Genomic DNA, 21,517 nt, shown 5'->3' with positions numbered 1-21,517 from the left:
TCCTTCTGCTCGGTGTCCTTTCAGCTGACAGAATGTGACTCAGTTAGCTTCAGAAGCAAAGGAAAGCGTCCTTCTCTGACAGACGAACGGAGAGACACCAGCTCACGCACTGGAGCACGTGCTCTTCAGGGCCGAAGGCTGTGGTGGGGGCTGCTTTATATACGCCAAAGCAAGGAGGGGGCGGGGTTCTCTCCGCACGTGCCTGCGTGCGTGCCAAAGCAAGGAGGGGGCGGGGTTCTCTCTGCACGTGCCTGCGTGCGTGCGCCTAATGGATTCCGAGGGCCGAGTGCAGCTTCTCGGCCTGCTGCCTCCATCTTGGATTGACGTGTCATGCGCGGTTCTTCCCGTGCAGCCCACCAGCCGTTTTGCTATAGGAACTTCCGTCTGATGTGCCCGGGTGGGGGCGGGGCATTGTGAGTCACGTGCCTGCTCTCTGAGGCGGGCGCGGGGAGGAACCTCTGTGTGTGATTGGTCCGTCGTAACCAGGTGACCGAAGGACGCATTCCGGTTGGCAAGGGCCAGCCAGGCGAGCGGCTTTCAGTCTGGAGGCGGCGGCGGAAGGAGGAGGAGCTCCGACCGCGCTCTCTCCCGGCAGTGGCTGTGCGTCTCAGCGCTTGTCGGGTCCCCACCCCTTTTAAATAAGCCCGGCTGGTCGCAGCCTTCACTGACTAGCTGACTCCGGGGAGGCGGCGGCGGCGAGACAGCGGGGGTGCGGCCGGGCCGGAGCCCTGCTCCGGCCCCGGCGGCGTGGCGGACAGGAGAGAGGCAGGCGAGGCCGCGTCTACCTGTGCGGCGCAGCCCCGGCATAGCCCGGGTCTGCCGGTGCCCGCCGCTCCATTGTTGGGGGAGGGGGCGGTCTCTGAGCTTGGCGGAGTCCGGGGCCGAGCGGAGGCGCCCCATGGGGAACACGTTGAGCTGTTGCGTGTGCCTCAGTGCCAACCGGCGCGTGGGGCCTGCGCCAGACTCCGAGTCTGAGGTCTACGAGGCGGCGGCCGGAGACCCGGTGGCCGTAGCACCGGCGCCGGCTGCCGTGGAACCCACCGAGTTGGATTTCCGAGCGGGTGAAGGCCACCACCTGCAGCACATCAGCGACCGGGAGATGCCCGAAGGTAAGGAAGCGGCCGGCGCGCCTCGCCCCTCGCGGGGCCGGCCCCGTCTGCTCTCGGGCTTACCTCTGGCCTCCGCCGACCCCCAGGTCCCCCGGGAGGAAGCCGCCGCCTAGGGCTCCTTCCTGCCTGGAGTTGGCTCTCTCGGGGCTGGGCACCAAGGACGGAGGCTGGCCCTGCCTGGCGTCCCCACCCCTTATTCTTTCTCCGTCGCGTCCGGCCAGTCTTTCTCCCTCTTCTCTACCCGAACGCCCAATTCTTCCTCATTCCCTTTTCGCAACCCGACCCAAGACCCTCAAGTCTGTGGCTCCTGTTCGTGATTCTATTTAACATCTTGTGGGACTTTGTAAAGACTTTCTGATGTATTCTCTCTTTTCTCAATGAAAACTTAAATACTCCCAACTTCGGCGATATCCATCCCATCTTCCAATCCTTACCTATTCAGGTGGTACCTAAGAGAAGGAACGAGGTAAGGATCTAGATACACTTCCACTCGTTAGGATAGTTGATACTCGGGACAATTAAGACAGATTTTAGGGTTTGTTATTTAAAATCAAAACTGCTATCGACAGAGTTAGTGTGGCGTTAAGTAATATTCTGTCTAGAGTTGTCCTGATTGAAGCGACCTTATTCTAACTATAATTTGAAAACGATAAGAAAAAGGTTAGAGGGGGTCTTAAAATAACTGAACGGTGTGAAACGTTACTGCAACGGCTGCAGGGAATAGTTTTGTTGTTGTTGTTGTTGTTTTTACCCAAAGACGATCCCACGGAGCTCAGATTAAGATTCCCACTTTGACACAAAAATGTCTTCAGCTCCCCAGCTTTAACCAACTTCACTTGCATGTTGCCTCTTCTAAGGGAGGATTGGGGGTGGTTCCTGAGACTGTTGGTCAAAAGTTTCAAAGGAGAAAAGAGAAATTCAGACTGTAATTTGTAATGCAAAGATTTGGCAGTTGAGATGGCAGATCCTGCAGGAAAGTTGTCTCCATGGCTACCTCTCCTTCCAACCCCCTCCTGCCCGTGGAATCCTAGTCAACTTTTATAACGTTCAGGGAAAATTCTGAAGACGAAGTGGCTGGGGGTGGGGGTGGGTTGTCACGGAGAAGAGGAGAGAGAGGAGAGGAAATGTTTGATTTTTTTTTTCCTCTAGAATTTTGAGACTGGACGGCTCTAGGTTCTAAAAAAAAAGATTCTGGATAACACTGTGGCTCATTAATCAAGACTGTGTTCTTTAAAGTAGAAAACATTGTGCCGTGAAGATGTTAAAGCCCCACTGGCCCACTTGTTTCATTTAAATGCCAGAGAGTATTTCTTTATTTCATAGAGGATATGTCTTATAGCTCTTCTATTTAAATTTTATTTGGGTTTATTTAATTTCTTTCAAAGTTAGAATAGGTAAGCCTGTGAACTCACCCATATGATGGACATGGCTTTGTAAGTGGAAAGTACTCCCTTTTCAGAATACTCAGATACTGTGAAAGCACAAATTAATGTAAATTAATTGTAGCTTTAAAAACAAAGCTTGTGCATACCTGTGAAAACTGCTCAGCTTGTTGCTATAAGGTAAGCCTCTAAGTGATTTTAAAAAACAGTAGTAGGCTAGTGTAGGGAGACCAAAATTGGACTTCTGTATGATTCTTTTACGATTTACAACATATTTTCGGGTGTATTTCACCTGACCCTTCCATCTATAAATAAGGCCTGTGAATATTCTCCCTGTGATGCCAATGAAGAAGCCAAGACTTAGAGCTCTGAAATAACTGTGTAACATAGCTACTGAACAGAAGAGACAGACTTGAGAATGGTAGATACACCAAATTCAGTTGTTGGGTGCTTAAAAAAAAGTTTGGAATGCACTTTTTATTTTATAATTTATCCATAAGATAGGCCTAACTCAACTTCAGTTTGGTTATTTCCATTTGAGTTTATTGTTCACAACTCAGAAGCAACACATACCTCTGCATTCTGTGTCTGTACATTTCTTACAATGGATAGGAATAAAAGAAGTCGTGAAATAGCCTCAATTTACCAGTCAGGTAAACATGTTGGTATATTTTAAAGAGTTTGTTCTGCTGACTCAAATTGAAGCCGAGAATGCCCTGGACAGAGGGACATTAGGAGAAACCGGTAAGGGGGCAGGTAAGGTACGAAGCATTTAGTGAGGGGGAGTGCTGAGCCGGGAACTAGAAAAAGAGGGTTCATGAGCACAGAATTTACCTTTTTATGTTTGACATGATTGTGAAAATTTTACTTAAATTTGTCTCTCTTTTTTGGCATTCAATAAAGTGATGAGAGAAACCTCAATTTCAGCATTTGCCTATTATTAAGTTTCCATAGATACGAGGTCAGAACACGAATGTAAAGTGCAAGCACATTGGAAGTTTGCTCTTAATGTTTTTATTTCAGACAATTTTATATCAGTTTCCCTGGAAACTGAGAAATACCTGCATTGATATAAAACATTTTGGCTTTTCTGCAATGAAGAATTATTTGGTTACTTAGACAAAACCAAACATAAATGATGCTGTGTGTTTTTCTTCAGAAACCTTTGAGAAGAACATGATTTCTTCAAGCTGTTTCAGTTAACTCCTACGAACCTAGTATAAATATCAGATAGACTCAAAAGAATTTTGTGGCTATCTTGCCTTTAACAGTGTATCTAATGTAACTGATGTTACTGTCAATAATAGAAAATAAGATGCTAAGGTCCTATTATCTGATTTTATTATTATGCATCAGCTTTTCAAACAGCCTTTATATTCTCCTCTTAGGAACTTTGCTCATTCTCTGGTGCAAGCTGCTCTCTCAAGTGATTCCTTCCTTCCATCCTCCAAGGAGCGGGTAGGGAAGGAATTGACAACGTAATGGGGGAAAACCTCTGAGCAACAGGTTTTTCCTCCTTTCAGTAGCTATTATAAACACTTTTTTTTTTTTTTTTTTACTTTTTTGATACCAGTAAACATTTGGGGTAAAAGATTTGCAAAATACTAAAAAGTCATTCACTCATACTCAGAATATCCAGAATTTTCATTAATATTTTGGTGTTGGTTCTTCCTGAACCTTTTGTATACGAATAAACAGAATGTTGTGTTTATTGTATGAGATCGTTCTTTGTGTGCCACATTGTAACTTTCTCTTGTAAAGTGAAGACGGGAAGCTCCTGGAACCGTGCTGACACCTGAAGCGTGCCCCAGGATGTATTTCCACGCAGCTGCATGTAGCTGTGCAGTCTGCTTTTTACCACCTGTTTAATGGTTGGAGCATCATTCATTTACCCACCCTTTATGGTTGTCTTTTATAATCTCATTATATTGCTTTAATCTGGGCACAGACATAAAAAGTGATGTATCGTACTTCCCTGCAGAATTCTGGTCTTGTGGCTTTGTCTTTCGACTTAATTAAATTCATAGGGTGAGTCATTTTGTAGTTAAGGTATTTTAACATTAAATGTTCTGTCCCCAAATTAAAGTTACCATTGATTTGTCACTGAACAGTAGATTTCCTCTCTTAGGTTTTTGTGGGTCTTGGTAACCTGTCGGTGTCTTTGAGTCTGAGTAACTAAACTACCGCTCGAAGAGATCTGAAATTAATGCTGGTCTTGGGTGACAGACCCATCAAAGGACAGCATTAGAAGAAATCTTAGATGATGAAGGAAAATTGGGGGAAGCATAAATGATTTGGGGTACACTGAAATGGATGATTATTGGGCACGATTTAGGGGCAGGACAAACAGAGGTTATACTGACAAAACCCAAACCCTAACTCTGGTCTTTACTTCCTAGAGGTCCCTGGGGCCTGTTGACACAGGAATAATGTCAAGTAGCGAAACACTGAGAAGAAAGAAAAGGATGGTCATGGACTGGGGAGGGGGCAGTGTTACTGGGGGTGGTCTCCTTAAGTGACAGTGAGCATCCTAGGAGTGAAGGGGAGCCCTGTGAGGTCCTCAGAAGGAAATATGCTCGGTGTAGGCAGAGGACAGAAAGAGGGTGGCTGCAGCTGAGTGAAAGAATGCCAGGAGGAATATCAGGGGGTTAAGGCCTTGTGTCTAGTAGACCTTGACAAGAAAAAATACGGATTTTAGTCTAATTGTAATGGGAAACCATTGAAAGGTTATATGCAAGGGAATGGTGATAATTCTTAAAGAAGGGGAAGGAGACGTGGGGAGAGGGGAGGGAGATCAGACGAGCTACTCGCTACTCTCACGTGGGCAGGGGTAGAATGAAGCAGGGAGACAAGCTAGGAGGCTGGTGTAGTCACTCAGCTGAGAGCCAACAGTGGTTTGAACAAAAAAGCAACATTAAGAAGGGCCTAAAATAGGCTGACTTGAAGAAACTGAGTGAATCTAAAAGTAGGCTAACAACAATATGAATGGGATAAGTCACAGAAAAAGAAATGCGGATGGCTTTTAAGCGTATCCTCACACATAAGAGAAATGAAAATACAACTACTGTAGCTTGTGTTGGGAGAAAATTCAGAAACTCGGCACTGCATTCTTTGGTGATACTGAGGAAAGTTACATTCATATATTGCTGGTAAAAATGGGAGATTGGTCAACCCTTGAAGGGGAAGTTGGCACAGTCTCACTTAATCCAGAGATCCTACTAAAGGAATTTATTCTGAAGGTATAGGCTGCATATGTTGCATTATCTTCAGTAGCAAAATACTGGAAATAATTCAGATGTCCAGTAAGGGACTGGTAAACTAGCACATCCAGACACTGAAGAATTAGGGAGCTGTGAAGGAGCTCTCTCCACTGTTAATGACTTCATCTGCAGGGGATGTTAACCTGAAAAAAAATGGGGAGAAAATATACACCAATCTCCATGACAGAAGCAGGAGAAATGATATGTATTTGCTTATTAAAGAAGAAAAAGGAAGAACACTAGGAGAAATGCTTGCCCTTGGGTACTCTTATCCTCTTTCCTTTAGTGGGTGGCCTGACTCAATGACATGAGTTTGCACAAACAGAATCGTGTAGGACTGGGAAGCCTGGCGTGCTGCAGTCCATGGAGTTGCAAAGTCAGACACAACTTAGTGACTGAACAACAACAAAGCACTATCTACTTAAGATGTTATTTGGCTGAGGGTGATAAGTGGACATCAGTTTTCCTATGAAATGCTAAATGTTCACTTTTGGCTTTTGAGTTAATTTGTGAAAGCTGTGATGTGTCATTTATTATGCTTTATATAGTATATCCCCTCATGGATTGCAGCCTTGTCATGGTGAAGGGGCTTGTGTAACTCTGTGAAGCTATAGTGTATGGATTGCTCTTGAATTTCATTTGATTCTTATCGTGTTCTGAGTTAGGCAGTGTAGGGATTCTTCTCTGAGGTATAGAATTGTCCAAGGTTTTACTCATTTTTAAAACCTTGATAGATCAGGACTGTAAATTCCATGTACATGACATATAGGGATAAAATTTATTGATGTCATTTTGTGCTCTGCTTTGAAATACTACCTTTTTTCTCGCCCCTTTTAGAAAAATTGTTTATTTTTAGGGTATTAAAGCAATAAAACTTGAAGAGTTAAAACAGTAACATTGTATGATGTGAAATGAAATCACCATAGCTTGCAACCCAGAAAGGTTCCTAAAAGTCCAAGAAGCCCGAGCTAAGTACTCCTTAGAAATACATAAATCCAGGTATACTTACCTGTCTATCATCTCTTGGTCATCATCATTACAGCATTTGATTGAGGATTAAGGTAAGGCAGGACTGAGAACCAAGTTAGAGGCAAGTTGAGAAGCAGTTTGGAAGCCAGGTTGGTCAGAAACTGGGGAAGCAGGTCAGTTGAGGGGGTTGCAGGAGCATGCTGTGTGCCCTCCGGTGAGACAGCCCAGGTCAGCATCTGCTGGCAAGAACCGCTTGGCTAGGGTGTGAAGTGTGGACTCAGATGAAATCACCGGATGACTGTAAGACATGAAATGTAATATTAGCCATAAAACTAATATACTGTACTACTAGGGGTGATAGGGCAGTTCAGTAAATGGAGTAAACCTTTAAGTAAACTGGAGCCCAGAAGTTGGCCCAGAAAATGCTGACAGTCCTGTTTAATTGCAATATATTAAGTGAAAAAGAACTAAAGAGCCTCTTGATGAAGGTGAAAGTGAAAGAGGAGAGTGAAAAAGTTGGCTTAAAGCTCAACATTGAGAAAACCAAGATCATTGCATACAGTCCCATCACTTCATGGCAAATAGATGTGGAAACAGTGGCTGACTTTATTTTTCTGGGCTCCAAAATCACTGTGGATGGTGATTGCAGCCATGAAATTAAAAGACGCTTGCTCCTTAGAAGAAAAGTTATGACCAACCTAGACAGCATACTAAAAAGCAGAGACAAAAGGTCCATCTAGTCAAGGCCATGGTTTTTCAGTGGTCATGTATGGATGTGAGAGTTGGACTATACAGAAAGCTGAGCGCCAAAGAATTGATGCTTTTGAACTGTGGTGTTGGAGAAGACTCCTGAGAGTCCCTTGAACTGCAAGGAGATCCAACCAGTCCATCCTAAAGGAGATGAGTCCTGGATGTTCATTGGAAGGACTGATGTTGAAGGTGAAACTCCAATACTCTGGCCACCTGATGCAGAGAGCTGACTCATTTGAAAAGACCCTGATGCTGGGAAAGATTGAGGGCAGGCAGAGAAGGGGACGACAGCGGATGAGATGGTTGGATGGAATCACCGGCACAATGGACATGGGTTTGGGTGGACTCCGGGAGTTGGTGATGGACAGGGAGGCCTGGCGTGCTGCGATTCATGGGGTCGCAAAGAGTCGGACTCCACTGAACTGAACTGAACTGAAGTCAGTATGTTGGCATTAGTCTCCTCCTGTCAGATGATTTCTTAGTCACTACCCTCTCTCTGATATTTTGACAGGGAAAAATCATTTATTGACAGTTTGACAGCATAATTTTAACACTTTTAGGCTTCAGTAATGCATCTTGTTTGTCCTAAGTGGCCTTTATTTTCATATTTTTAACATCTGCAATTGAGATGGATCTCACGATTGATAGAATGTTAGGTTGGAGGAAAAGTAATGTTCAGTGACCTGGTATTTTACAGGTTTCCTCCTGGGAGTGTTTATATTAAGACCCCAACTTAAATTTTTTTAGCCATCCTTTTTCCACATAAGTCTATCATGCTGTCAAATAAGTTGCAATTTAAATTGGTAATATAAAAGTGATGGGTCTTAAAATATAACTTTAATGATAACCCCTAATCATAAGCTCAAGAATATTTCTCCTGGGTTAAAACATTCTTAAAGATTGCTAGAGAAGTAATTTTAGGAAGAATTCACATATAAAATGCACAGTAATTTCTCAAAATACCTCTAACATTACTGTGTGTGCTTGTGGGAGAGGGGATGAGGGGAAGTGTGGGTGGTAATGCTTTGCTTCAGAGTTGACAGTCTTACCTTTGTGACAGTGAAGAGTACGGTAGGTTTTTTTCATCGTCTCCTTAGACTCTTGGCAAAACAGTTAATGGAGTGTGCAGAAATATTGTGTGTATGTATGAGTTTACTGTCTAATGGCTTACCTGTCAAGTCTGTTATAAAATAGTGATGTAGTTTTCACTGGCAAAAAGTGCAAGTTGTATAGAAAATTGTTATATAGGCTGTAAACAGAAGATTAATATTTTCTGAAAACCTCATGCAAATTGACAGCAGTAAGGCCCTGGTATGTTTAGTATGTATGAATGATAGGCAGCTCACCAAAGTGGAAATGATGCTGATAATTATGGGAAAGTAGTAAAAACTGTGTAATCGAAAGAAATACAGATTAGATCTACAGTGCTGTTCCTTATTTATATTAGTAGAACTTCCCCCCCGCCTCTCAACTGTACAGAGCAGGGGTCGGAACTAAAACTGTCATGATTGGTAGTATTATACATTAATGTGGCCCCACCTTCTTCAGGAAGCAGTTTAGCACTGTACCTTGAGCCATGAAAATGATCTAACCTTTTGGCTTAGACATCCCACTTTTGAAGATCTTTGCTAAGGAGATAAAACCATTATTTATTTAAAAAGCTGTATAACTATAGATGAAAAGTTTCCTCATCAAAGAATAGAATGTTGTAAGTACCTAAACCCCAGCAATAGGGGATTGGCTAAGTCCAGCACAGGAATAACGCTTGATGGACTGTTGTGTATTCATTAAACAGTAAATATGCAACAGTGAGATGTAGAAGGGTTGTTAGTAACAAGAAGACATAAATTATACACTAATTAGAGCTTTTTCTAATGTATAAGGAAAACAACTAAAAGTAAGGGTTGTAAGTCTGTGGGTTAATTTTTAAATAGGGTCATTTTGGCTCATGCAAATTTTTGTTCATGACATTTGTTAAAGGAATGAGCAAGTGACTTTTACCTTTCCCCACCTTCATTGTGATCATCAGTACTGCTGGTTAACCAGGTCTCTTTCAGTTGCAAGTTTGAGAAAATGTCTCAGAATAGCTTAAATTAAAAAATATATATATTGACTTTTATATAACTGGAGTTGAATGAGTAAATTAAGCAGTACTTGACCCAGGAGTTCAATGACCTCACAGCCTATCTCAGTTCTGCTGTCCTCTATTGATCTCTCCTGAAAAGCCTTTCCCCTCATGATGGCAAGAGGAGTGTCCAGCAGCCCCAGACTAGCTAAGGGTCCTAGGGCACCCCTCTGCCTTCTTCTGCTTCTTGGAAAGTTCCAGGAAAGCTGTGATCTGTCAGTCAGTTCTGGGGCATGTGCCCACCCTTGAAACCTCTAGGGTAGGGTAGGGGGAGTGCCAGCTCTTTTCTGATCACTTGGGCAAGTTTACTTTTTTCCTGCATGTTGTCATTTCTTTTATCCCAGCCTTCTTGATTTCTATATATAGATCCGTAGTAGCACATCATAGCATACCTGTAACACACCCTGGTTTGGCAGGGGTGTGTGTGTGTGTGTGTGTGTGTGTGTGCAGGGGTGTGTGTGTGTGTGTATGTTAAAGCTTGCTTCTCTTTGATCCTGACACTTATTTTCCCTGGACTTCCATTGACTCTTGTTAAATTTTACCATTCCATAAACCCTGATGAAAAATATGGCTACTTTGCAAGCATTTCTGCTTATTTTTTAGATTCCAGTGTAGTCTGTTTACTTTCTGGTACAAGTAAGTAGTCATGAATCCTTTCAGAAGCCTTAGGTCGAAAGTCTGTGCCTGTCAACTTTGTGTATAACTGAAATAATTTATTTTCCCAGTGTCCCACTTTTCAAATCTGTAGGGGGGAAAAAACTTTAAAATAATTTTATGGGTCTTTTACATAAAACTGTTGAGTAGAATATTTTCTCCAAAAACAGCTTAATAAACTCCAAATGCAGTGAAGGAATTTTCACGAAGAACAAAGCAGTCGGTTTAGCTATGTAAATTTCTAGTGCTGGCAGTAACAATTAAATTCCCATTAAACCAGGAAGTCCCAAATTACTGTTCATGCAAAATTCTTTCTTTGGGGAAGAAAAGGCTTCTAGGTAGATAACATTTGTTAAATGCTGGGTCAGACAGAATTCACTATGGGACTGGTTAGTTTTTATTTATTTTTTCATTTATTTTTATTAGTTGGAGGGTAATTACTTTACAATATTGTAGTAGTTTTTGCCATACGGGATGGGGAACACATGGTTAGTTTTTAATATATCAATGTGTATATTCTTTTGATTCTCAGCGATAATGTGTAAATCACGTTGACCACCAAAGTCCCCTTTAAAAATAGGCCAATTATTATGTGGTTTGGGAAATGCTGCCTTAACTGTTGCTCTTTAAAAATCTTGGTCCAGTTTCTTAAAAGATTGTTTAATTGGTTTGAGGTGGACTTCACTAAGTAACTGCCCATAGGGCTTTTACGTTTGTTTTAAACAACAACCTTACTGTCCAGCATGGCAGCCTGTGCTTGCTTGATATTTCTGCCTAAATAGAAGACTGTCCCACCTTGGTGCAAGGTGAACTGCCAGCAGACCCACCTTTTTTATGTAGGTATGGGCAAAATTTTTTTCAAGCAGCCCTTTGATGTGCTCCAGGAAATACTGTTACTGAAGCCCTCTATTAATCATGCAGCATGAAAGGAAGAAGTGAGAGTTTAGCTTTGGAAATAGAGGGCAAAGTTAAAACTCACTATCCTGGAAGTGTTCCTATGGATCAGAACATTGAACTCTTATGTAATCCTCTTAAATCTGCCATGATGAATAGCCCCTAGATAAACGGCAGCCAACTAAATGAGTTGGTTTGTTGAGTGTAGTTGGAATTAGCCATTAGATTGTCTGAAGAACGTTTGCCAAAAGCAGCTCATTTGGTTATAGCATATTTGATTGATCTGGTATCTGATAGTAAGTGACTACAGCATAACTTGCTTCTTGAGACTTCTTGAAATGTGCTAGTAATATCAGCTTAAAGAGAGGTGACTGAATTTTTAATCAATATGTAGGAGGGGAATCACATACATGATTTGCCTAAAAGTGGCATAGATTAAGTGCAAGTTAAAAAAAAAAAAAGCCTAAGACATAGCCCTGGTTTTATTCCACATATATGGAGAATTTCTACAATTTTTCTGTTTCCCAATAGAATTTTTGTATTGTTGCCTTTACTACAGTTTCCTTCTTGTCATTACTAAACGCTCTTCTTAAGACTATTAAACTTGATTAAAATCAGCGTGTAGCTGTTTTAAAAGTCATGTCTTTTTCTACTCAACTAAATTGTCACACCTTTTTCTTTTTCCTGTGCAGACTTAGCTTTGGAATCAAACCCTTTTGACCACCCAAGGGCAAGCACAATTTTCCGGAGCAAATCTGAAACGGACGGTAAGACAGTGTTTTCCCCCCCTGAGAAAAAGATTGAAAACTGTTTTTGTTTTGTGTATTATAGGAAGATACAGAAAAGCACTTAGAATGGTTTAATTTTTTTTTTTTCATATGTGATAATATTTTAATATGTGATGTTTTATTTTAATATGTGATGATACATTTTTCATTTAGGTGTCACTGTTTTAATGAGGAAAAACACCCAGACCATCTGTTTATACACTTTGCTATTTCTTTATCAGCAGTCAGCTTGCCACATGATTTAGTTGTGGTCTGTTTTTCCATGCTACTTTGTCCTTTTCCTTTCGCTCCAAGAGCACATGAGGTAAAGATGAATGACACGGTTTAGGTCACAGTTAGGTCTTCATAATCAGTTGTTATGTATGGGAGTCGAGGCTTGTGATTTCGGCACCATTTTGCACAGTGCTCAACCGGGTGAACCTCTCTCACATCCAGATTCATGTGAATTTTTAAGTTCTTTTAAAAGTTCTTATAAGAACTTTTAGCTCTTCAAAGTTCTTTCATCCTGATGTAGTGCTGGGTCAGGGTAATCAGACCAATGTGCCTGCCATATGGGATTTTCCAGAAGGTTATCCTCAGTGTGGGAAACCTTGTGTAAATTTCCAGTGTCCTGCTTGTTTTAAGATGAGAATCAGAAGTTTTTGCACTCCTGCTTGTCTTGCCTGCTTGTCTTCCTTAATATATGTTAAATCCTAGTTTATTTGCTAAAAAGCCATATATGATCAGGTTTTTCGGTTGTTTATGAGAGCAGGAATACCAGAAGTGAACGTTCTATAATATTTGAAGTAATGCAGCACAGTAAAAAATAGAGGGTTCTTTTCCTCTTTTATTTTCATTAGATTACTGGTTTTTATCAAAGGGTCTGTCTCAGGAACAGCCAGACGGAAGAGGGCCAGGCATGGGGGCAGGGCCCAGAGTGTACCACATGTTCTCCAACCTGGGAGCTCCTGGGGTTTCTAGTTTGCATTTTCTTAAAGTGTGTGTACTTTGCCTTGAGGCAATTATTTTTAGTTAGGATTACTGTATTTCTCAGTCTTTTCCAGACTCCTGAGCTGCTCACACTGTAGAGAGACGGTGGAGAGAGTAAAAGAAACACTCTCCCATGCCCCTGTCTCTCCTCAGTCTAAAGGAATTCGTGCTTGTGATGCCATGGGAAAGTGTATGGCCTAAGACCCTCTTTGAGCTTATATTCTTCTGGCCTTTGTTGGAGCAAAACAGTTCTATGTGCTGTCGATGTATGTTCAGTGAGGTCAGCACGTATGTTAAAATTTATAGATTACTTTTCAGTGTGTAAAGAACCTGTATTTTTTAAGTTGGGTGACCAATAAGTGGTTCGGGATGCTTCCAGAGACACGGGTGCTTGACCAGAAACTGGAACTTGGAGTTGTCATCTGTTAATCCTGGTGACTAAAGTACATGTAGAACTAGAAAATACTACATACTGTGCAGCTGGTATCAGCTAAATATCTCACCTGGCCTAATTTGCTTTGTCCTTTTCTTTTGTAAATGGAGAGTCTTTGATTTGTACCTAATACAGAGTATCTGTTAGTATTAGTCAAATAGTAAAACTAAGTTTTTAAATATTATTTATAGGATTCATTTTGCTGGGTGGTTTAAATTATATATTTTGTTGGAAGTTATTTTAAAAAACAGAATGAAATTTTAACTCATTGTGTATATTGGTAATCCATCAGATAATTAGTGACTTATTTGTCTATGGTAGTTTTATCAGAATTCATCAGTTAGTTTTTTTTTTTATTCTTAGTGCGAGAAAAGAGGAAGAGCAACCATTTAAACCATGTGAGTAAATAGTTGAAAAGTTAAGAAATCAATAGTTTGATTAATTAAAAGTATGTCTGCCATGATTCCTAAAAAGTATGATGGATCCAATACTGTTAGCATTTAACCTCTTATTTATAAAATTTCTGAATCTCTAGTTCCTAATTATCAAGTATATTCAGAAAGGTTTTTGACTTAGTAGTACCCTTTTTTTTTTAAGGGTCCTGACATTTAAGTTAAATTTCAATAATATGGTTATAGCATAAAGATCTACCTTAAATTCTTTTGCCTTAAATTTTTTATCTTAGTTTTTAACCAAAGTAATAAAAGTGTAATAGGTAATTTAATTTTTAGCACCGTCCATTGACTTCTTGGCACAACAGGTGAAAGCTTAACCTCCTCGTCCACCGTGATTTTATTTCCCTCCTTCTGGTCCCTTTACATGCATCAGTTTTTGTTAAATCGGAATCACTGTTTACTTTATTATGACTAAGCAAGTATTGTTCATTGCTGAGCCATATAGTTCTCTGTGCCACCTCCTTATACACCTTTCATTCTTTTTCTTCAATATTAATGAAATCTGAGCACTTCTACACTTCTCAGGATAATCCAGTTCTGCTTTTTCTAGCAAACATGATCTCACACAGCCCAACATAGTTGAGTAGCTCCCTGGCCAGTCTCCCTGTTTTCACATTCTTCATTTTTGTTCTGTGGAATTAATTTCCTGACTATATTCACTCTAACAGCTATTTTTTCCCCCAAATGTTGTAACATTTGTCACATGCCTATCAAAAATATTTACCATCCAGAAAACCACATCTGTTCCATTTCTTCTTGGAGACACTCTTCGCCAACCTTTTGTCTTCCTACCTCCTACATACTAATGATTCCTGGACTAGCTCTGTGCCTGTTTTCCTGGGATATCTATGTGAAGTCACCTGGGATCTCACATCACTGCTCTCTCGTGTTGGATCGCCTATGTCCTAGATTCTGTTTCCCTCTGTCCTGTTTTACTGGAGCACATTTTCCTGGAAAAAGGCACATGAGCAAAAATTTTATAAAGACCTAGCCTCTGTGAAACTCCTTCTATTTGATACAGTGTAGAATTCTAGGTCGAAACTAATTTTTGCAGTTTTAGAGACATTTCCCTCTTGTCTTCTCATTTACAGTGTTGCTCTTAAATCTATTGAATTTGATACATTGTATATTACCAAGTTAGTCTTTTCTCCATTCCTTCCTCCTGTGGAACTTTGTAGTACCCTCTGTCTTTGTGGGGTTTTGAAATTTCATAACATGGTTTGGTATAGACCTTGTCACGCTATTGGGGCATTTAAACATGCAGAACATCTTTTCTTCTAGTGAATTTTTTTGTGTGCTGCTTTGGTATTTTCTATTTTTTTCTTTTGGATTCCTGTTAGATGTTGAAAATTTTAGAGCAATATTTCTGTACAGATTTTTTTCCCCTTCTGTTTTCCATTTTGTCTTCTTGTCCTACTTCATGGAGGTTTCCTTGACTCTGCTCTAATCCTTCTATTGAATATATTGTTTTGTCTACCTTATTTTTTAGAGTTCTCTTCCATCCTTTCATTCTTTTTTTCACTGATGCAATTTCTCATCTTTCTGTAGATGTTGAAGATTTTTTTTTAAGTTTTTATTTGCTCCTGGATTTTTATCATTCCCATCAGTTCCTTCTCCCTGCTTTGATCTGTGACTTCTTGGAGGTTTCCCTCAAACATGTGATGGTCCCTCGCTGTCTGTTAAGATCTAATTGGAAGCATCACTTTGCTAACTGATAGACCTCACTGCACGGATTTGGCGACCACGTCTCTGAATTTTGAACCTGCCTTGGGTTCTGTAAGCCAGATTGGTTTTGTTGTTCCTGGCCCAGTCACTCTGTAGTTCCAAGGTTGTGCTTCCTCTGTTATGCCATGTCAGTTACTACTCCTTTATCTCATTTTTTCATCTTTCAAACATCAAAAATCATCTGCAGTTTATCCTGTCTTGGGTACAGCTTTTTTGACAAAATACTTTTAATTCTAATGAGATGATATCTCTGAAAGAAGGTGGGAAAAGAAGTAGATTTGTGGTTGGTCCACTCAAAGTTGGATTTATACTTTGAATGTAAATTCTCAGTTTAAAAGTTTTAATTCAGTATAGTTAATGATACTGACTCAGACAGTACTTTCTATTATACCTACAATTAGAATACTGCACATTTCTACTAAGGCCTTGATAAGAATCCTGTTCAGACTACTCATCCTGCCACATTGGCCATTAACGTGCAGTAATGTGGATGGAGTAGTTTACACTCATGCACTTCTTGTTGTTTTGTTGCTAAGTCAGACATGACTCTTCTGCAACCCCAGGGACTGTATCCCACCAGGCTCCCCTGTTCATGGACTTTTCCAGGCAAGAATACTGGAGTGGGTTGCTATTTCCTTCTTCAGGGGATCTTCCTGATTGAGGGATCAAACCTGCGTCTCCTGCATTGGCAGGTGGATTCTTCACCCACTGAGCCACCAGGGAAGCCCCACGCTAATGCATAGAATATTACAAAATTTTAAGTTAAAGTCTTAATAATTATTAATAAACACATCTAAAGCTTGTGGAAAGGGGAAGAAAAAAGTGAATTTCAGCTTAATTTTTTTGATGGGTTAAACTCAGAGGCAGTAGGCAGGATGGGAAGATTCACTTGGGTGGAGGCAGAATTTCAACAGGTGCTTGACTTTTAATGATAAGTTTTGGGGGGGATTGTTACTTATTAGTCTTCCAGTATGATGATTTTCTAGTCTTTGCCATTAACACTGAAGTCTACTAAGTAAGCCTTTTCCCTTCTTGTAAAGATTGTAGAAGTCCATCTGTTCTGTCCTTAGCTCTGAATGAAGGTAAATACTCTTCTTCATTGAACATTAAACTATCAGTGAGTGGGTTCTGCTGTTTGATTTTTGTATTTGCATTTTATATCATTAATCTTTGTCAGTGTAGTTTATTGAGGTTTTGAGCCAGTGATGATAAGGCTTTAATCATAAAGGACAGTTACCTTAAATTTTAAAGTGAGATGAGGGGAAAGTAACCTGTTGGCAGCTAATACATCCAGGCTTTGCTCAGAGGCTTTAATTCTGCCATCCTTTAGTGAATAGTAGATGCCAAAAGTTTGAATCGCTTCAGGAGTAGGCCTGGAGAAGCGTTCACTATTTCTTTGGTAGGATCTAGCCAGTAGTCTGTAGGTTACTGATAGACTAAATGAGCGCCCGTAGTCTGTAGGGCTACGTCTGATTAAACTTCTTAAACGTTTCAGCACTAATATTTCCAAAGATAAACAGATATAATTCATAATAAAGAAAAAAGTTTTAATAGAGAAAAACGGGATAAATGTTACCCAAAGCCAAAGCTCTACAAACTAGTCTATATTTTGGTGCATTTTCTTACTATTTTTATTCCCCTCATAGGTAGATTTTATAGTCAGAACTGACTTTTACTGTGTGTAATGTGTCATACTCTTAATAGTGGTGACCTTTTAAAAGATAACTTCATTTAGAATATAACTATTTGAATGAACAGTTTTCATGCTGTGTCTCTTTTGAGATTCTGAAATTACACATTAACCAGATGGCTTAAGGAATATATGAGTTTCAGTTGAAATCATTTCTAGCTTGAAGGAGAAATTCTCCCAAATAGTGGTACTTTTCAGGTATGTTATGTGTAGAACTTTTTGTTAATAAGGAGTAAGTGGCCTTGCCATAAAATACCTGAAACAAGCAAAACGGTGGCTTATACACCCATTTGGATAGTTCTTATTATTGGCTACTGGCAATGTTTATTTAAATGCTCTGTATTTAAAAAAAACATTGACTAGACTTTCTCCTTGTTTCACCTTTGATGCGTTTGTGGAGGACATGGATAGAGTGTGACAGCGTGGTGAAAACTATTTTAATAGAAGGAAGGAAGGCTCATCTGAATTAGTAAACAAAACCCAAGAAAACCAAGTGTTAAAACTGTTTGTGTTCTGTGGTATTAAAGAATGCTATTACTCAGAGCTACTGACAGTGACTGGGATTTGATTATTGGCCTTTACTTAAAGGAAGAGAATTGTCCTCACATAGTTCAGGCTGTTTTAGTATTTGACTATGGCTGTGTTTTGGGCTCTTCACAAATAAATGGATACTTCTAAAGTGTTTTAAAGATAGCTTGTTCTCTAGAGGGTCTGACAAAGCTCTTTGTCACCTACCCAGCACCACTGCAGATAGTTTGAATGTGTATCATTAGCATGATTTACCTTCCAGTTGTAATCGATCTTAAATAATTGGTCAAATGCTTCTTGATTCCTAATTTGTCCCAGATTCTGTTCTCAGCAGCTGGAGGAGGAGCAGTAAGAATCTGTCACCTGGAGGAGCTTGTTTGCTTACTTAGGAGGGGGATACCAGGCAAGCAGTTGAGACCATGTAACAGGTGGTGAAACAGAGGTGTAAGTGTGCAGAAAGGTAGAAGTTTGGTGGTGTGGCTGCTGGCTGAGGTTTGCTGGAGGTCGATGGGGTCAAGCTTGCTGGGACAAGGAGGAGGAAGAAGCCACTGCAGGCAGAGAGCAGCATGTGCAAGGCAGCAGAGTGCCATGATGAGTGGCAGATAACATGTAGAGTAGAATTAATAAAACTGTGAGATGAGTGGAAAGTATTCTCTGAGGCTCTCCCTTGTGTAATATAATGGCAGTCTTACTTAACCGTGAAATTCTCAGAGCTGCTTTGTCTGTTTCTTGGCTGTGAGAGAATCTTAAAGCTATACCCTTTCATCCTCCAGATAAGGAAACTGAGGCTCAAAGAGATTTATGGCCTTCAGGTCACTAGTGATAGAGCAGCCCTGGCATGCCCAGCCTCTGATTCAAAAACGCTTGTTTCCTCACACCGTCTCCCAAACGAATACATTTATGATGGGCGTTCATTTACTGCAATGAAATGCTCTCACATCGATATTATATAAAGCATTGCATTTTATTGTAGTAAATGAATAGAAATAGAAATCTCCGCTGCATTTCATTGCTTAAGGAAGAAACACTGAAGTCTTACTAAAAGCTTTCTCATTACTATAAAGGCAATTTATAATAGGTGCTTTCCAGGTTCATTTGTGGGTCCTTTTTCAAGAGCAGCAGTTTATACCACATTTCTCAGATCTTGCCTGTGGAAGTGAGAGTACAGAGGTTTCCCATGGAGCTGCACGTGATGCCACACTCAGCAGTTCATGGAGTATAAGGAAAATCTTAATGCTTTATCGTTTGACATTTTAACCAAGGAAAAAACACACTTTTATAGGTTTAACTTACTGTGACATTTTCTTCTATCTCCCTTCCCCTTCAGGTATCTCCAAGGAAGCTTACTAAAAGGTATAGCTCATGCCCAACCATATTTCCAGATGACAGCACAGTCAGCGAGCCTAATCTTAGAACCACAATAAAATGGTGAGTACAACTAGGTTGCCAAGGCTGAGTGGCAGACCCCCTTCATGCTGAAAGCATCCTCGCCATACATTATTTCATTCGTTTGGTTTGTCCTTTTCAGTGATCAGGTTAAGAAACTGGTGTCAACTCTATGTTGGCTTCAGGGACCTCTCAATATGAGTCTTCAGTTTCCATGTTAATCATAGAGTACATGATAGAAGGGAAAGTCAGTTAGCAAGTGAGAAATCCCAGGAAAAATGTAAACCTCATTTGATTCATTTCTATTGTTAAGACAATGTTGAACATAATGAGAAACAGAGGTACCTGTTTATTGTATGTTTCTAGAAAAAAAATTATTTCTTTATGAGTTGGGAGAGTCCTACAACTATGTATACTAGTTTGGAAGCTACCATTAGAAGAAGGAACAGCTTGTCCCCTATTGGCACTGAAGTGAATCTGCAGTTAAATTTAACTGGACTTGGTCAGATTTATCCCACCGTGCATTTTTTTCCTGCAATATTTCTGTAGGAAATTTTACTTCTCCTTCCTCTCCCCCAAAGAGGGGGAAAATATATCAAAACCGTTTTAAGGGGCATACTCTCAAGCTTAATTTCTCCATAGATGAAATTTGTTCAACTGAGATTTTAACTTAATAGACACATTAAATTTTTGTTTTTGTTTTTTTTTTTTTAATTTTTGTTTATATATGTGTATCTCTAACACACTGTATCAATCAAAGCAGAGAACAAAAAAAGAGATGAAGTTTCAGAAACAAGGCTGTGGCCAGGCTTATACTTAAGAAGACACGAACAGTGTTACAATGACGAAAACTATTCCTCAACTTCTGGAAGCCCCTCATAGTCCACAATTGGAGATGCACAGTTCAAAACGCCCTAATCATGGGAATGTTCAAGTTTATTTAAGAGAGAGAATTAAAAACGAAACAGGATGCAGACCTTCCTACCTCCCTTGGGGTTGTCCATGGAACATTAAATAATGTCTTCTTAGCATATGAATGTTGACTTTCCAGAACAGTTTGGGAAATGCTACTTGAAAATATTAGTATCCTAGTTTCATTCATTTACAAGTGGTTGACCAGCTTTCCCAGCACCACTTGTTAAAGAGGTTGTCTTTTTTCCATTGTATATCCTTGCCTCCTTTGTCAAAGATAAGGTGTCCATAAGTTCATGGATTTATCTCTGGGCTTTCTATTCTGTTCCATTGATCTATATTTCTGTCTTTGTGCCAGTACCATACTGTCTTGATGACTGTGGCTTTGTAGTAGAGTCTGAAGTCAGGCAGGTTGATTTCTCCAGTTCCATTCTTCTTTCTCAAGATTACTTTGGCTATTCGAGGTTTTTTGTATTTCCATACAAATCGTGAAATTCTTTGGTCTAGTTCTGTGAAAAATACCGTTGGTAGCTTGATAGGGATTGCATTGAATCTATAGATTGCTTTGGGTAGAATAGCCATTTTGACAATATTGATTCTTCCAATCCATGAACACGGTATGTTTCTCCATCTGTTTGTGTCCTCTTTGATTTCTTTCATCAGTGTTTTATAGTTTTCTATGTATAGGTCTTTTGTTTCTTTAGGTAGATATACTCCTAAGTATTTTATTCTTTTTGTTGCAATGGTGAATGGTATTGTTTCCTTAATTTCTCTTTCTGTTTTCCTCATGTTGTATATAGGAATGCAAGGGATTTCGTGTGTTAATTTATATCCGCAACTTTCTAATATTCATATGATAGCTCTAGTATTTCTGTAAGAAGTCCTTTTAGGTTTTTCTATGTAGAGGATCATGTCATCTGCAAACAGCGAGAGTTTCACTTCTTCTTTTCCTATCTGGATTCTGAAACTAGAACACTTTCTAACACCATACACAAAAATAAACTCAAAATGGATTAAAGATCTAAATGTAAGACCAGAAACTATAAACTCCTAGAGGAGAACATAGGCAAAACACTCTCCGACATAAACCACAGCAAGATCCTCTATGACCCACCTCCCAGAATATTGGAAATAAAAGCAAAACTAAACAATGGGGAACCTAATTAAACTGAAAAGCTTTTGCACAACAAAGGACACTATAAGTAAGGTGAAAAGACAGCCCTCAGATTGGGAGAAAATAATAGCAAATGAAGAAACAGACAAAGGATTAATCTCAAAAATATACAAGCAACTCCTGCAGCTCAATTCCAGAAAAATAAATGACCCAATCAAAAAATGGGCCAAAGAACTAAACAAACATTTCTCCAAAGAAGACATACAGATGGCTAACAAACACATGAAAAGGTGCTCAACATCACTCATTATTAGAGAAATGCAAATCAAAACCACAATGAGGTACCATTACACGCCAGTCAGGATGGCTGCTAT

At 40.0% G+C, this 21,517-nt stretch overlaps 2 protein-coding genes across 4 annotated transcripts in view; one reads left to right on the top strand and one right to left on the bottom strand.

Moving 5' to 3' along the window:
* Positions 1-21,517, bottom strand: part of LOC122432858 (poly(A)-specific ribonuclease PARN-like) — an 853,726-nt gene that overhangs the window by 571,534 nt on the left and 260,675 nt on the right.
* On the top strand, positions 539-20,212 carry LOC122432867 (cyclin-Y-like protein 1). Of its 3 annotated transcripts, XM_043455138.1 has the most exons (5): positions 539-1,109; positions 11,836-11,910; positions 13,697-13,731; positions 19,059-19,159; positions 19,881-20,212. In XM_043455138.1, coding segments are annotated over exons 1-5 (423 nt in total). In that variant the 5' UTR covers positions 539-898; the 3' UTR covers positions 19,882-20,212. The 3 variants fall into 3 exon arrangements, with proteins under 3 accessions (XP_043311073.1, XP_043311072.1, XP_043311074.1); XM_043455137.1 differs by lacking the exon at positions 19,881-20,212 and having other exon boundaries at positions 540-1,109; positions 19,059-19,169; XM_043455139.1 differs by lacking the exons at positions 13,697-13,731; positions 19,881-20,212 and having other exon boundaries at positions 543-1,109; positions 19,059-19,169.

This window comes from Cervus canadensis, chromosome 32 (genome assembly GCF_019320065.1).
Source record: "Cervus canadensis isolate Bull #8, Minnesota chromosome 32, ASM1932006v1, whole genome shotgun sequence".
Classification (NCBI taxonomy): domain Eukaryota; kingdom Metazoa; phylum Chordata; class Mammalia; order Artiodactyla; family Cervidae; genus Cervus; species Cervus canadensis.
The sequence above is the reverse complement of the archived record's forward strand: the minus strand, read 5'-3'. Positions and strand labels throughout refer to the sequence as shown.

Excerpts from the sequence above, each read along its gene's own strand:
- LOC122432867 (XM_043455137.1), top strand. The coding sequence starts at position 899 with ATGGGGAACACGTTGAGCTGTTGCGTGTGCCTCAGTGCCAACCGGCGC. Across the intron at positions 11,911-13,696 it reads GAGCAAATCTGAAACGGACG|TGCGAGAAAAGAGGAAGAGC; the intron begins GTAAGACAGTGT and ends TTTTATTCTTAG. Across the intron at positions 13,732-19,058 it reads AGAGCAACCATTTAAACCAT|GTATCTCCAAGGAAGCTTAC; the intron begins GTGAGTAAATAG and ends CTTCCCCTTCAG.